This window comes from Lemur catta, chromosome 10, assembly GCF_020740605.2.
Source record: "Lemur catta isolate mLemCat1 chromosome 10, mLemCat1.pri, whole genome shotgun sequence".
NCBI lineage: Eukaryota > Metazoa > Chordata > Mammalia > Primates > Lemuridae > Lemur > Lemur catta.
In genome coordinates this window covers 21,119,279-21,136,154 of record NC_059137.1, presented here as the reverse complement: position 1 = coordinate 21,136,154, position 16,876 = coordinate 21,119,279, and the positions used below count along the sequence as shown (strand labels likewise).

General features: G+C 43.4%; 1 protein-coding gene across 2 annotated transcripts in view; it reads left to right on the top strand.

Moving 5' to 3' along the window:
- Positions 1-7,385: 7,385 nt before the first annotated feature.
- The window catches only part of RGS3 (regulator of G protein signaling 3), a 117,605-nt gene continuing 108,114 nt past the window's right edge, over positions 7,386-16,876 (top strand). The window contains exon 1 of one of the 2 annotated variants that reach the window (XM_045563558.1): positions 7,386-7,544. In XM_045563558.1, the coding sequence (XP_045419514.1) occupies positions 7,466-7,544 (79 nt within the window). In that variant the 5' untranslated portion in view covers positions 7,386-7,465. The remainder of the gene's footprint in view (positions 7,545-16,876) is intronic. The other variant, XM_045563560.1, reaches the window with a different exon arrangement.

Sequence of the window (16,876 nt, the reverse complement as noted above, 5' to 3'; positions counted from 1 at the left end):
TTATTAAGAGCCGTATTTTCCTGCTTCTTTGCATGCCTGGTAACTTTTTATTGGATATCAGAATTTTACCTTGTTGGGTTCTGGATATTTTTGTATTCCTATAAATATTTTTGAGCTTGTTCTGGGATGCTGTTAAGTACTTAGAAACAGTTTGACCCTTTTGGGTATTGCTTTTAAGCTTTTTTAGATGAGACACGAGCAGCATTTAATCTAGGGCTAATTATTACCCACAACTGAGGTAAGACCTTTCTGAGTATCTTACCTAATGCCCATTGAATTAGGAAGTCTTTCCACTCTGGTTGATGAGCGTAAGAACTATTCTTGGCCTTGTGTAAGTTTCAAAGATTGTTCCCTCTAATTTTTGGGTGGTTCTTTCCCCAGCCTTGGGATAGTTTCCTCACCCCCTTGAGCTCATCAGCACATAGCTGAAGATTTGAGGCGGGGGCCCTTTGCAGATCTCTGTCTCTGTATGGCTGTCTCCTCTCTGGTACTCCGTCCTGTGAACTCTAGCCGTCTTGGCCTCCTGAATTCCTCAACTCAGGGATTTGGAGTTGGCCTGGGTTCCCTCTTCCTTTTTGAAAGCTTCTCCTGGCAATAAGCTGGAATAATCACAGGGTTTACCTTGTTTGTTTTCTGTTTCTCAGGGATCACTGTCCTTCATTGCCTGATGGCCAGTATCTTGGAGACCATTGTTTTATATATTATATTTTGTCCAGTCTTTTAGTTGTTTCAGGTGAAAGGGAAAATCCAGTTCCTGTTATTCCATCTTGGCTCGAAGCAAAAGTCTATATTGTTTTTTAATTTTGAAACACTTTTTGAGGGCCTCTGGAATGTAAGATTATGCCAAGCCAAGTTTCTTGTTATCAGGCCAGGAAAAGCAGTTCTTCTTGAAGAGGCTCAAAAGGCTTCCAACCTCACTGCAAGGGCATAATGAGTCATTCTAGCAGAGAGGGGGCTCTCTGCTTTTCTTTTCTGTCTCTTATCAAGTCTTTGGCTTTTATCTTTGGACTTGACTTACTGTTTCACATTCCTTTGGTGGTGAAGGTTTCAGTCTCTTCCACTTTGAGCCAATACCTCCCAGTTTATACTTGAAATCTTAAATTTTTTACTTGGTTCCTACTTAGACCCTGTTTGCATATCTAGGTCACCAAGGGCTTCTACATCTGAGGCAAATTAAAGTTTCTCAGTGGTATTTACAGCAACCAACATCTATTCCTGTAGAGAACCACTAACCCAAAGATACTGTGTTCTGCCTTAAAGATGAATTGCAGATGTACTTTGAAAAGGCAAATCCTTCATTTTAGGAGTGAATAAAACACCACTTAACAAATCATTCCAGCTGGTTAAATTTAGGACAACAAAAAACCTGACCCAAGAATATTCTCTGGCTTTGAGCCCAGGGTATTTTTCCTTTTAGAGTAAATTTGGTACATTTTCATTCATGTGGAGCTGTTGCCTCTTGGCATTTTATTCTGGGATGAAAGGTCAACAACGACTGCGTTGTTACTAAATCCAATGGACACTTCTCAGTTATTAACCTACTTGACATCTTAACAGTATTTGACATTGTTGATTATTATCTTCTTAACACATTCCCTGGCTTTTCTTTTTCCTTTCTGGCCTTTCTTCCTCTGCCTGTTTTTTCAGTTGATACTCTCTTTGGTTCTGTCCTAAGCCTTCTTCTCACATTGAACATTCTCTCTGGGCTCCCTTATCCATGCCCATGACTTCACTGAGAATTCTTAGATCTATATTTCTAGTCCAGGTATTTTTCCTGAGCGTCAGTCCAGTATGTTCAACCTTTCACTTGACATCTTCACTTGGACGGCACATAGGTAACTCAACCTTAGCAGGCTCACAGCTGAAATCATCAATTCTCCCCTTAGTCCAGCCCCTCCTCCCATGTTCTCCATCTCTGTAAAGGGTACTTGGAAACATTTAATTTCTCAAGCCAGCATTCTGTCTTTCACTCAATCGCCAAGGCCTATGGATTCTACCTCTTTCCATCTCTGCTGATACTACACTGGTTTGGTCACTATCTTTTACCTGGATGACTGGAAAAGACTTCTCCTAACAGTACTTTTTGCTTCTAACTTGCATGCCACCTCCCCTCCCATTCATTTTCTTTTTACATTCTGGCCACGGCAGTCTTTCTAAAACACACAGCCTGTTGGGATCTTGCTTAAAATCTTTCAATAACCGCCCTATATTCTTAGACTAAAGACCAAGCTCCTTATTATAAAATATGAGACCTTGTATGATTTGGCCCATTTTCCTTGCATATTTCTCCTGCTTTCACACTCTAAGTTCCCTGCCATGTTTCCCATTATTCAATTTCTCAAACATACAATGCTTCTCTCTCACTTTCTGGCCTTTACATGTTTTGTTCATTCTGCCTATAACCTGTCCCTCACCTTGTTTGCTTGGCTAAATGATCCTCCAGGTGGCTTTCTTTGAGACATCTTCTCTGACTTCCTTTGTCATCCTGGTCTGCCCAGCTTTCCAGACTAAGTAAGATGTGTTAGTCTATGCTTCCACAGGTTGCTGTTTCCTCTCTTGTAACACTCATCCAATCTCTCATTTGACTATAACGCCATCTTCTTCACTTCTATACCCCCATTGCTTGGTGTACGGCTCAGCAGAATAGGTGCCTAGCAAACACTTGTTGAAATCAATTTTTTTTTTTTTTTTTTTTGAGACAGAGTCTCACTCTGTTGCCCGGGCTAGAGTGCCGTGGCATCAGCCTAGCTCACAGCAACCTCAAACTCCTGGGCTCAAGTGATCCTCCTGCCTCAGCCTCCCGAGTAGCTGGGACTACAGGCATGTGCCATCATGCCTGGCTAATCTTTTCTACATATTTTTAGTTGTCCAGCTAATTTCTTTCTATTTTTAGTAGAGACGGGGTCTCGCTCTTGCTCAGGCTGGTCTCGAACTCCTGAGCTCAAACGATCCGCCTGCATCAGCCTCCCAGAGTGCTAGGATTACAGGCATGAGCCACCACGCCCGGCCTACGCAGAGATTTCAAACTAGTTGTGGGACATAGATGTATTCTATTTAGCCTACATAATATTTAAAAATTTTTGAATGAGTTGTCAATATTTAAAAATTGGGAAATATTATACTCATAAGAGATTTCTGGCTTTTCTTTTAAAAAAAAAGAAATGTGACAAAAACTAGGAGAACATTGGCCCAGTTTTGCCATATTTTAAGAGATCTGCTTCATTGTAGGTTTTCTATTTCATTCATGTCTACTCTTATTTTTATCTTTGACCTTTGGCCTATAATTTTCAGTTCCTAATCTCATTTGGTTTTTGTCTTTGTCTAGCTTCCTACCTAGCACTGACAAATCTTCCAGTTTTCTTTTAGGTTCTGAAATAGTTTAAATTATATTAGGCCGGGCGCGGTGGCTCACGCCTATAATCCTAGCACTCTGGGAGGCTGAGGCGGGAGGATCACTCGAGGTCAAGAGTTCGAGACCAGCCTGAGCAAGAGCGAGACCCCGTCTCTACTAAAACATAGAAAGAAATGACCTGGACAGCTAAAAATATATATAGAAAAAATTAACCAGGCATGGTGGTGCATGCCTGTAGTCCCAGCTATTCGGGAGGCTGAGGCAGAAGGATTGCTTGAGCCCAGGAGTTTGAGGTTGCTGTGAGCTAGGCAGATGCCATGGCACTCTAACCTGGGCAACAGAGTGAGACTCTGTCTCAAAATAAATAAATAAATAAATAAAATAAAAATAAAATAAATATAAAAAATGAAATAGTTTAAATTATATTGGCATCATCTGTTTCTTGAAGGTCTTATTGGATTGGCCTGTTAAACTACCTGGGTTTTCTATAATTTTGTCAGGCAGAGTTTTGATTTCCTTTTCTATTTCATCTATGGTTAGTGATCTATTAAAAATTTCAAACTCTTGTATCAATTTTAGTAATTAATACTTTCTGGAAAATCATCCGTTTTCTCCCAGATACTCAAATTTATACAATAAGGTTGCAATAGTTTTTCCTTATAATTTAAAAAATTGCCTTGGTATCTTGGCTTTCTTTCTCTTTCCTAAACTTGTTTATTTGTAGTTTTCTTTATAAGTTTTACCAGAGGTCTCTTTTATTGCTCTTTTCAAAGATCAGGCTTTGGTTTTATTGTTGAAGTCTACTTTTTTTTTGGAATAAATTTCAACTTTAACTTTATTTCTTTTTAAAATTTTCTTCTGAACTGGCTTATTCTTCTAACTTTTTAAAATGAATCTTTAGTTTTTTAAATTTTTAAAATCTGTCTTATTTTTTAAATAAAATAATGTTTTCCTTGAACTTTCTATTCTATTTTATTGATCTATTTGTCTTTTATTTCTGATATTACATTATTATAACACCATTTAACATCTGATAGTCCAAGTCCCCTTTATTATTATTTTTCAAAATATTCTTGGTTATTTGGGCCAGATGATATCTTAAAGTCATTAAGATTCTTTGAGAGTTAATACGAAAATGCACCCAAATAAATGCTTCTAGTCCCTTCCTTCCAAACCCAAGTATGCCTTATTCTTCCAGATACAAAGTCAGTCTTTAAAAAATGCCTATAATTAATCTGTGTATGTCAATATAGTGCATGTATGTGGTGAATTTCAGTGTGTTTTGTGTGCATGTCTGTGTAGTGTGTGTATATGTGCTTGTGTATGTTCATAGAATGCATGTATAGTGTATGGAGTGCGTTTGTATACATATGTGAGGTACGTAATTGTGTTTATGTGTGTGTGTATGATGTGATTGCATATGCACACGGGATGTGTTAAGGTATGTGTATGTATGTGTGCAGAGTGCATGTTTGTATTGTGTGTGTGCTATGTTTATGTATGTGTGGGTGTGTGTGGGTATGTGTGAGGTGGAAGAGAGATGCCGAGCCCCTAGGAGGTGCTAGAGTGCTCAGGGTGTATCCTAGAGCCAGGCTTGGCCCTCAAACTTCCCTGTCTTCCTGGGGAAAGCAGGGCCATGACTGTGACCCTTTGTGGATGTAACCTGTAGACAGCAGTGTGGGTTAATAGGGCCAGTCTCTCTTACAGTGTCACTGCCCAGGCTCTCACTCACCTCTCTCCTCCATCTTCTGAGAAAAAGGTGACCTGTCCCTTTAAGAAAAGGAAGCTTCCAGTGCTCTACTAAGTAAAGGAGCTTTACTGGTGGTGGTGGAGGTGGTGCCACCAGAGGAGTCAGATCAGGATAAGGCTGGTTTTGGGGTCTTCCAACTGAATAGGTTAGCTGCTGAGTCAGGGAGGAGTCAGGAAGGGACCTGCAAGACAGTGGGATCTTTGTCCCCAGTAGAGGGTAAAGTGCCCAGTGTGGGCCTTGGTCTTTCCCCCCCACAGGTCACACCCAGACAGTGCAACTCTGCTCAGTTCTCCTGCTGGGTTTCACTCTCCTGAGTGGTGTATCTGCAGGTTGCTCACAGCCTCCTGAGTCTAAGGTGGTTTCCCCTTTGGGAGGGGGGTCTACATAGGTCCCTTGGGCATATCACCTTCCCTTTCCCTGTGGACCTTCCTTTGCCCTGGCTCCTGAATGCCATGTTTTCTAGTTCATACTGGGAGTGAAAACCCCTTATAGGGGGCATTTTTAGGTCATGCCTAACTCATGCTCTCATCTTGCTCCTGCAGGTCTGCAGCACCTCTAGGCTCAGTGTCCTGTTTGCATCCTGTGGCTTGAGCCTGAGGTTGCCCATATCCCCTGGCTGGATGGAGTGGGTGAGCCAGGATACCTCCCTGTCCAGAAAGGATGCCTGGACTCAGACTTCCCTAGCCAGGAAGAGGATCAGGCACGCCCAAGTCCAGGATGCAGGTAAGTCCATCTTCCATTGGGTTGGGGCCAGGAGAGTGGGCCTGCCCCTGTTAAAGGCAGTGTTCATGGTGTGGGAGTAGGGGGAAGAGCAGGGCAGGATTTTACAAAGTACCAGGATTCAAACAATCTACTGGCCTTTATGTGACTCATTCGTATTTGACCACTAATTTGCTGATTTCAGGGCTCCAGTTTCTGTTCTCCGCTGGTGGCCAGCTGGCCTTGTGGCATCTAGTTTCCTTACCTGCCTCAAGAAGGCAGGCCTGCTACCTCTACCTGCTGTTGGGCCATGGAGCAAGTGTGGAGGCCAAGGAAGAACAGGACAATGGCTTCTGGGCCAGACAGAGCTGGGTTCAAATTTCAGCTTTGCCTCTTCCTAGCTCTGCAAATCTTGGCCAAGTCACCTACCTTCTCTGCCTGAGGTGCAGATTTCTCTGTGATAAATTAGGGCTTACTTCCTAGGCTTACAGTGAAGATTAAGTGAGATGATGTGTGTAAATCGCCCAGCTCAGCCCTTGGCACCTGGTGCTCAATATGTATAACTCTTTTCTCCACTTTCTCTCTTGCATCTCTGGATCTTGACGTGAGTGGGCCACTGAACCACAAATATCCACTTGGCAATGATATCAGAGGAACAGGGACAAATACCAACACTTCTCATTTTTAGATTTACACGAGACAAATAGCTTTCCCTCTCACAGTGGCAACAGTTGGAGATTTGCAGAGCAGATGTCTGGGTGTGAAGGCACTCCCTGGAGGTGTCCCATGAATGTTTGCTGACAAAACAGTGCAGGGGCTTCCGGCTCTGCCTCCCTGCACCAGGCTCGGGAGATTCAAAGTGCCCACCCGTTCTGTGTCCTGTGAGTTTCTCTTCCTCAGACGCTGGGAGGCTGTCCTGCTGTCTGCTGGCACCAGGCTGGGGTAGGGTGTGGTGGGGGTGGCACGAGGCTGGTTGGAGCAAACTGCTCCCATCTGGACCTGTGTCAGGCAGCGCTCATCCAAGAGGAGGGTGAAGGCAATCCAGGCAGCAGAGTTTGGGAAGGGGCTGCAGCCTGGTGGGGGCGACCTGTCCAAGTGCAGAGAACACTTTTGCAAACCCCACTGCACTGGGCCAGGAGGGTGCTCCTTGGCCCTTGCTTGGCTTTGATGATTACAGGTCTGAGCTTCAAAGCAGGTTACACACTCGGCTAATTGCTGGTCTGGGAGAGCTGGCCGGGTAGGCCAAGCCCCCCTTGGGTGGGCACGCTTGGCCCGGGGCTCCCGTGAATTGGCACTTCCAGCCTAAAGCGCGGGGCTGGAGCCGGGAGCCCCAGCGTAGCCGTGGTCCTGCCTACTCCCCGGGGAAGGAGCCACCTCCAACCGCTGGTGGCTGCCCTGGCGGCTCAGCTCCAGACGCCAGCGCCTCCTCCCCTGGCCGCGTCTGCTCCGGCAGGTGGAAATCTCCCCATTCAAACCCGCGCGGGCCAATCAGGGCCCGGCGCGCCCGGCCGGTTCCAACGCGCTGCGGCCGGCCTCCCGCTCCTCCCGCCTCCGGGCCACTGGCGGGGAGGCTGGGAACCTGCTGCCTCGGTTACTGGGGAGCAACACGGCCGCCTCGGGTTACAGGGTTACAGGCGCTCCTGCCCGTGCAGCAGCGGGACACCATGGAGCACTCCCTGCACCGTGTCTCCCTCGGGAGCCAGCGCGCCCACCGGGACTTGTCCTTCTACCTCACCACCTTTGGTAAGTGCCCTCTGGGGCTGGCTGCCAGGGGCTGCCCCCCATGGTGACAGGCGAGGCTGGAAGTAGGTGCACCTTCTGTTTGGGGACACTTTCTCTGTCCCCTTCCTCCTGTGGTTGCCCAGGATGGGCTCAGGGCACAGGCTCAGGCCAAGCAAGCCGCTGGAGACCACCTGCTGCCGGCCACGGGTGCCAGCTGCAGTTGGTTCTGCCTCACTTGGCTGCAATAATTACACTTGAGTTAATCTTTCAGAAACCTGGTTTGTCACCATCAAGTTTCCCATTAGCAATCAGCTCAGGTTAAATCAAGGTCTTGTTGCTGCATCTGGAGATCTCATTCACCCACTTTCCTTTGGCTCAGGGACGGGACAGGTGCTGGGCTAGTCCAGTGGCCTTGCCTCCTGTGGACTCACCTTGGAGACTGTAATCTGACTTCATTGGGTATCTGACCCCCAGTGAATATGGGAGAATTCTTTCCTCCAAGACAGACCAATCCGTTAGGAGAGTTCCAGGGCCTGTCCTCAGGGTTTGAGGTGGAAAGAAATGGGCAGTGGGCCTTATTCCCAGGCTAGTGGGCTCCCCAAATAACAGCTGGGCAGCAGATGCCCAAAGGCCTGGGCAAACCTGGCCTTCCAGGTAGCCATAGTGACGATAACAATCGTTCCCTAGAGTACAGCCCTTCATTTCCTCCCTGGTCCTGCAACTCCCTGTGGAAACAGGGTTATTTTTCCTCTTTGAAGACTTGAGCCCCAGAGAGAGGAAGATTTCCCATGAGCCAGTGGCAAAGTTGGCACCTGAGTTCAAGCCTTCTGGAGATGATCTGTCCAGCGCATTTTTGTTTGAACTTGCATAGGATTTCCTTGTAAAGATTGGGGGCCATTACTGCAACTTAACTGGACTTTGCCCAGCTTTCAAAGACAGAACAGCCAAAGAGTTAGTCCCTCCCTGGGGTTCCTGGCTCCTCTGCTCCCAGGCTTACTCCTGTCTAACACAGGTGGCTCTTCACTACCTGCTTTTTTCTCTAGGGGCACAGGGAGTGATGGAGGAGCAGCAGCTTGGCCCCTGTAAATGGCCTGCTGTCTGGCATCCTGGAATTCACTGGTCCAGTTGGCGGAAGATAATTAAGAGTAATTAACAAGCCATCATTTGTTGAGCACTTACCATGTGCCATGCCTTGTGCCAAGTGCTTTGCTTGTATTATTTCATTTGGTAAACCCAACCCTAGGAGGCAGCTCCTGTTAACCCCATTGGGATGCAGGAGCCTATGAGATACTAGAGAGTTCCAGGATGATTGGGGTTGGTGAGGAGGCTCTCTTACCTTAGATGTGTCCTGATTAAAAAGGAAAAATATGGGTTTTTTTAACCTGTATGTTATCATGGTAATTTGTGCTTCTTGTTGAAAACTTAGTGAAAAGAAAGTGAACAATCACTTGTAATCTGACTCTTCAGAGAGACTACTGTTAACGTTTTGATTTATACCCTTCCAAACTTTTTCCTGTGTGTGTGTGAGGGAGGGGTCAAATTTTAACAAAATTGAGATCAAATTGTATATGTACTTTTGTAACCCAGTTGCTGTTCTTCTGTTGACTTAATCTCCCTGCCAGATCTGAGAAGTTAGGGAGAGGAGGGTCCAGGTCCAGCAGGAAGTGGATCTTCTTGCCCGGCCATGGCCTCAGGGCTGGCCCGATGAGTATCAGGGAAGGTCGCAGCTTGAACTGAGTGTGCAGGAGCAGGCAGGAGCCTAGGTGGGGTGGGGAGCCACATGCTCTTATTTATGCAGTCTCCTCTCAGTCTCTCTGAGGACACTAATTAGAGTGTCTGTAAAGTTCTTGCCTGTTTCCTGCATTAGCTCTGTTTCCTTGGGTGCCATTTGTCATCTGGCCCCTCTTTCAGGTTGCTGATTTTCTTCATACACTGAGTGACTTTTGCTCACCTGCTTACGAACAAAGATTCTTATCAGTGTTTTCCAAACCAGGCCAAATATCAGAAGCATCTGGGGGGCCTGTTAAAATGCACAGATTCTTAAGATCTTCTTCCAGAGATTCTGGTTTAATAGGTCTAGGGTAGAGCGTGAGAATGTATAAAGCCACGGAAGTACTTTGACCGTCAGCCAGATTTGGACTCAGTGTCAGTTTTGGTAGCCAATGGGACTCCCTTTACTGTGAAGGTCTTTGCTAAGTTTTCCTCAGTTCACTGGCCTTTCCCCAGCATGGCAGGAAGCCCTTGGCCTTCAGCAGTGGGCCTTGCCTTGGTAGAACCAGACGAAGATGCTGCCTTGCTGGTAGTTTCCTGAACACAAACGTTTAAAGGAAGCATAAGCATCTCTAGAAGTACAAAGAGACAAAATTGTTTTCATCAGAATTCCCTTCAGGGCAAGTACTGTACAGTATGTATATTGTTTGTGTGTGTACATGAGTATAACCCCTTGTCCCCAAAAAAGGGGCATGTTCAAGTAACAGTAATTGACCATACACTGCCTTCTGAGACAGTGGCCTGACTTCAGTGGAGGGTGGTATGAAAGCTGAGGCTAGGACCCAACTATTCTAGAGGGATTTTTTCCTATTGTAATAACTGCTGCAATTTGAAGAAGTCATTATAGGTGTACATAATATTTTTCCCAGGACGATATATTTAATTTTGATTAGTATATTTGTTAACATTTTTTGGTAATAACTTTTTTGAGATATAATTCAGGTATACACTATTCACTCATTTAAAGTATACAATTCAATGGTTTTTAGTATATTCACAGAGTTGAGTAGCCATTATCACAAGAAGTTTTAGAACATTTTCATTACCTCAAAAGGGAACACTGTACCCTTTAGCTTATTCCCCTCAGTCCCCAGTCCTCCCTCACCCCTGCCCTAAGCAGTCACTAATCTGCTCTCGGTCTCTACAGATTTGCCTATTCTGGACATTTCATATAAATGGAATCATATATGTATCTTTTATGACTGACTTCTTTCTCTTAGCGTAAGTTTTCAGGGTTCACCCATGTATTATGTACCAGTACTTCATTTGTTTTTATGGCTGAATATTATTCTGTTGTATAGATATATCACATTTTGTTTATCCATTCATCTGGGTGGATATTTGGGTTGTTTCTACCCTCTAACTACTATGAATAATGCTTCTTGAACATTTGTGTACAAGTTTTTGTGTGGACAAATGCTTTCATTTCTCTTCACATACATACAGTATATACCTAGGAGTAGAATTGCTAGTCATATGGTAACTCTGTGCTGAAGAGTTTAAGGAACTTGCCAGGCACAGTGGCTCATGCCTGTAATCCTAGCACTCTGGGAGTGCTGGGAGGCTGAGGCAGAAGGATTGCTTGAGTTTAGGAGTTCAAGACCAGCCTGAGCAAGAGTGAGACCCTGTCTCTACTAAAAATAGAAAAACTAGCCAACTGTGGTGGCATGTGCCTGTAGTCCCAGCTACTAGGGAGGCTGAAGCAAGAGGATCACTTGAGCCCAGGAATTTGAGGTTACAGTGAGCTATGATGATGCCACTGCACTCTACCCAGGGCAACAGAGCGGGATTCTGTCTCAAAAAAAAAAAAAAAAAAAAGTTTAAGGAAGTGCCAAACTCTTTTCCAAAGTGGCTGCACCATTTTACATTCCCACCAGCAGTATATGAGGATTTTGATTTCTCCATATCCTCACCAATCTTTATTATGATCTGACTTTTTAATTCTAGCCATTCTGGGGGTGTGATGTGGTATCTCATTACAGTTTTGATTTGCATTTTCCTGATAACCAGTGATGTTGAACATTTTTCATGTGTGTATTGACTATTTGTATATATTCTTTTTTTTTTTTTTTTTTTTGAGACAGAGTCTCGCTCTGTTGCCCGGGCTAGAGTGAGTGCCGTGGCATCAGCCTAGCTCACAGCAACCTCAGACTCCTGGGCTTAAGCGATCCTACTGCCTCAGCCTCCCGAGTAGCTGGGACTACAGGCATGAGCCACCATGCCTGGCTAATTTTTTGTATATATATTTTTAGTTGGCCAGATAATTTCTTTCTATTTTTAGTAGAGACGGGGTCTCACTCTTGCTCAGGCTGGTCTCGAACTCCTGACCTCAAGCGATCCACCCGCCTTGGCCTCCCAGAGCTAGGATTACAGGCGTGAGCCACCGCGCCCGGCCTGTATATATTCTTTTGAGAAAAATTTATTCAGACCCTTTGCTCATTTTTAAATCAGGCTGTCTTTTTATTATTGAGTTGTAAGAGTTCTTTATATATTCTAGAAACAAGTCCCTTATCAGATATATGATTTGCAAACATTTTCTCTCAATCTGTGTTTTTTCCCACTTCCTTAATAGTGTTCTTTGAACCCCAAACATTTTTAATTTTGATAATGTCCACTTTATTTTTTCTTTTGTTGCTTGTACTTTGGTTTTACATCTCAGAATCCCTTGCCAAATCCAAGGTTCTACCAGTTACTAAGAAATTTGGTTTTTTTTTGTAAGAGTTTTGTAGTTTTGACTTTTACATTTAGGTCTTTGAGTTTTTAAAAAATATGGTATGAGATAAGGGTCCAATTTCATTGCTCTGCATGTGGCTATTCAGTTGTCCCGGCACCATGTGTTGAAAATACTGTTATGTCCCCATTGGATGATCTTGGGTATCTTTGTTGAAAATCAATTGACCAAAGAACCATGGGTTTATTTCTGGATTCCCAATTCTATTCCATTGATCTATTTGTCTATCGTTATGCCAATACCACACTGTCTTGATTACTGTTGCTTTGTAGTAAGTTTTGAAATTGGTAAGTGTAAATCCTTCAATTTTGCTCTTCTCTTTCGAGATCATTTTGGCTGTCCTGGGTTCCTTGAATTTCCTTGTGAATTTTAGGCATAATTTCTATACAGAAAGTAAAAATTCAAGTTTACAAAAATGTTGGATAAATATAAAGTATCTTCTTGAGGGGATACCAACTTATTAGCTTGCCTGATGAACCAGATTATTAATCTGCCTGGGGCCTCTGGTAGGCAGGATGTGATTGATGAGTGGTCAGGGGAGGGTTGCCTTTCCTCCAGAGTGTCCGAGCCAGGAGATGATGGGCAGGCTGGACATGTTCTGAGGGCTGCAGGTAGCTGCGGACCTGGGGTGACACAACTCACCTTTCTTTAGAAATGTCAGACCCCAGTGAACCTGTGAGATGAAAGCTGTCAGGAGCAGCTCTAAGTGCAGACTCTAGAGGAGTGCCTGGAATCTTCGATTTGCCGGAAGGAAGTCGGGAAGATGTGGTTCTGAGGGCAGAGCAGACTTAGGAATGCCATTGATTTGTTGGGCATTTTCTTTCTTTTTCCATGTTTGTTGTGGCAGCATAGTGTTAACTGGCGCCTGTTCCACTCCTTTCTCTGCCTCTCTTTAGAAGCCACAGAGATAAATAATTCATCTTCTGTAATGAACATGAAGCTTGGGAACAGATGCCTGCCAGCTGCTCCGTGTGTTGGGCAGTGTGTGGTCAGATCCTGAACTGGAGGCTTTTGATATGTTCCTGACAGTGGCCCCTGGCTGCTCTTGTGTCCAGTCTGCTGCTCTGAGCCTGGGAGATTCCCTGGACTTGGCTGCGGAAACCCATCCAGCTGTTTCTCAGGAGCTCATCCTTTGCTGCTCAGAGTCCTCAGCGTTTATTGGCTTTTCTGTCATCTGGAGTCCATCTGCAGGGGAGCTCTCAGAAAGTCCTCAAAGTTTCTGGCCCACTGATAGCCCTTTGTCCTCTTTTCAAATTCTGCTTTATATGTTCTTTTTAAACTTTTTTTTTTATTACAAAATACACATACATAAAGAAAAGTGTCCCCCAAAATGATGTGCAATTCAGTGATTTATCACAAAGAAAATACCTTTATAACTTTTACCAGAGTCAAAAATTGAACATTAGTAATATCCAGAAGACTCACATTTCATATATAGCTTTTTTCTTCATCATTCAGTTCAAAACATTTTCTAATTTTCATTGTCATTTTTTTCTTTAATCCATGGGTTATTTAGAAGTACATTTCTTAATTTCCAAATATTAGGGATTTTCTAGTAATATTTTTATTAGTTATTTTGCAGTTTGGTCAGAGAATATGCATCTCAGCTTGATGGCCCAGCATATGGTCAGTTTTTATAAATGTTCTGTGTGTACTTGAATTCCGTAGCAGTTGGGGGCACTGTTCTTTGTATATGTCAAATTTAGGTCAAGTTTGCTAATTATGTTGTTCAAATATTTCTGTATCCTTGTTGATTTTTTCCTGTTTGTTCTATCAGTTACCAATATACGTGTGTTAAAATTCTTACTATGTTTGTAAATTTGATTATTTCTCATTGTAATTCTGTCAGTTTTTTGTTTATATATTTTGAAGTTATATTAAAAACATACAAATTTAGGATTATTATCTTCTGGTGAATTTGAATTTTTATTATAGAGTCTTCTTTTATTGTTATGAGGCCTTCTCTTTATTTCTAGTAGAGATAAAGTCTACTTTTCCTGACATTAATATATTATAACTACCCAGGCTTCTTTGGTTAATATTTGCATAGCACATCTTTCTCCATCCTTTTTCTTTCAATCCTTCCGTATCTTTACATTTTAACTGTGTTGTGTCTACTACAAAGGGCTGGCACAGAGTTGTTATTTTTCTTCTCAATGCAAACCTAGAATGATCTTTATTTGCTTGTTAGATCCTTGGAGTCACTAGCAATCTGGACTAATCTTAATTCAATGTTAGGGGTTGAGAGTGTTTGAAGTTGCGATGCAGTCCCTTGAGGAACTGTGTCTGATTACAGTCCACCCTGTTCCTCAAGAGCAGCCCTTTGGGGTCCCAACCTAGAAGGCAGAGGTTCAGAAGAATCCTACTTCTTGGCAGGCTCTCGTCTCTAGCTCCCTTCCCCTATCCCTGAGAGGCAGGCAGAGACTCTGCTCTCAGCCCTTCAGTCAACCCTCTGGAATTTGAAAATACCCCAGGAGAAAACTAGCCCAGAAAAACACTAGGCTTATGTCCACAGACCCTCCTGTCCCCTAAGATCCTGCCTGGGAGTTCCTCTCTATCTTGTTACATCTCTAAGAAGATGCTTTTAAATATTTTGTCTAGATTTTCCAGCTTTCCTCAGTGGGTCTGTCATCCCAGAAATTGAAGTCCCCTACACGTGTTTTCTAATTTTTCTGAGTTGTTTTTGTTTCTCTATCTTTCTATTTTTTTCCACTCGCCCTCCCTCCCTCCCTTCTCTCTTCCTGCCTTCCTTCCTTCCTTCCTGCAGATCTACATTTATCTGAACTGTCGTTACTGGTACTGGAGGGTCCCTTTCCAAGATGGCTCATTTACACGGCTCTTGGCAGGAGGCCTCAGTTCCTTGCTACCTGTCGTTTCTCATCACATGGGCTTCTTCATAGGGCTGTTGGAGTTTCCTCATGATATGGCAGCTGGCTTCCCTCTGAGCAAGTGATAACAAAAGTGAAAGCAAGAAAGAACCCCTATAAAAAGATGAATAACCCAATTGAAAAATGGGCAAAGGATTTAAATAGACATGTTTTCCAAAGAAGATATGCTAATGGCCAATAGCACATGAAAAGATGCTCAACATCATTAGTTATCAGGGAGATGGGAATCGAAACCACAACGAGATGCTGTTACACTGGAATGGCCATAATAAAAAAGACAGACAATGACAAGTGTTGGAGAGGATGAGGAGAAATTGGAACCCATGTACATTGCTGGTGGGAATGTAAAATGGTGCAGCTACTTTGGAAAAAGAGTTTGGTAGTTCCTCAAACAGTTAAAGACAGAGTTACCATTTGACCCAGCAATTCCACTCATAGGTATATATCCAAGAATAATGAAGACATGTGCCCATACAAAAACTTGTACAGAAGTGTTTATAGCAGCATTATTCATGATAGCTAAAAAGTGGAAACAACCCAAAGATCCATCACCAGATGAATGGGTAAAAAAAACATGGAATAATCATACAATGGAATATTATTTGACCATATAAAGAAATGAAATATTGATTCATGCTACAACATGGGTGAACTTTGAAAATGTTATGCTAAGTGAAAGACGCTGGCCACAAAAGATCATGTGTTGTATGATCTCATTTGCATAAAACATCCAGAACAGGCAAGTCATTAGAGGCCAAAAGTAGATAAATTTTTTTTTTTTTTTTTATTTCAGCTCATCATGGGGGTACATAAGTTCAGGCCATATACATTGTCCATGTCCTGCCCATCCCCCGAGTCAGAGTCCCAAGCGCGTCCGTTCTCATTCTCCAGACAGTGCGCCTGGCACTCATCATGTAGTCATACCTCCATCCCCTCCCCCCCCCCACCTCCCCGGGTCTGCACCTTCAAGCATGACCATTCCCCAGAGGGTGTGCAACGCACTCGTCATGTAGGCATACACCCATCCCCTCCCCCCACCCCCATCCCAGTCTGATATCCAATTGGTATCCTTCCCCGATGTACATTTAGGTGATGATCAGGGAAACCAGTTTTCTGGTGAGTACATGTGATGCTTGTTTTTCCATTCTTTGGATACTTCACTTAGTATAATGGGTTCCAGCTCTCTCCAGGAGAACCAAAGAGATGTCGTATCATCGTTATTTCTTATAGCTGAGTAGTACTCCATGGTATACATATACCACAGTTTACTAATCCATTCGTGGATTGATGGGCACTTGGGTTGTTTCCACATCTTTGCGATTGTGAATTGTGCTGCTATAAACATTCGGGTACAGGTGTCTTTGTTAAAGAATGACTTTTGTTCTTCTGGGTATATGCCCAATAATGGAATTGCTGGATCAAATGGTAGGTCTACTTGAATCTGTTTAAGGTATCTCCATATTGCTTTCCATAGGGGTTGCACTAGTTTGCATTCCCACCAGCAGTGTATGAGTGTTCCTGTCTCTCCGCATCCACGCCAACATGTGTTGTTTTGGGATTTTTTGATAAAGGCCATTCTCACCGGAGTTAAGTGGTATCTCATTGTGGTTTTGATTTGCATTTCCCTGATGATTAGGGATGTTGAGCATTTTTTGATACGTTTTTTGGCCATTCTTATGTCTTCTTTTGAAAAATTTCTATTCATGTCCTTTGCCCATTTTTTGATAGGATTGTTTGATTTTTTCTTGCTGATTTTCCTGAGTTCTAAATAGATTCTTGTTATCAGTCTTTTATCTGATGTGTAGTATGCGAAAATTTTTTCCCAAAAAGTAGATAAATTGTTGACAGGGAATTAGGGGGAGAAGAGAATGGGGTGTGACTGCTAATGAGTATGGGGTTTCTTTTAAGGGAGGGTGAAAATGTTCTAAAATTAGATAGTGAAGATTGGTTGTACAATCCTGTGA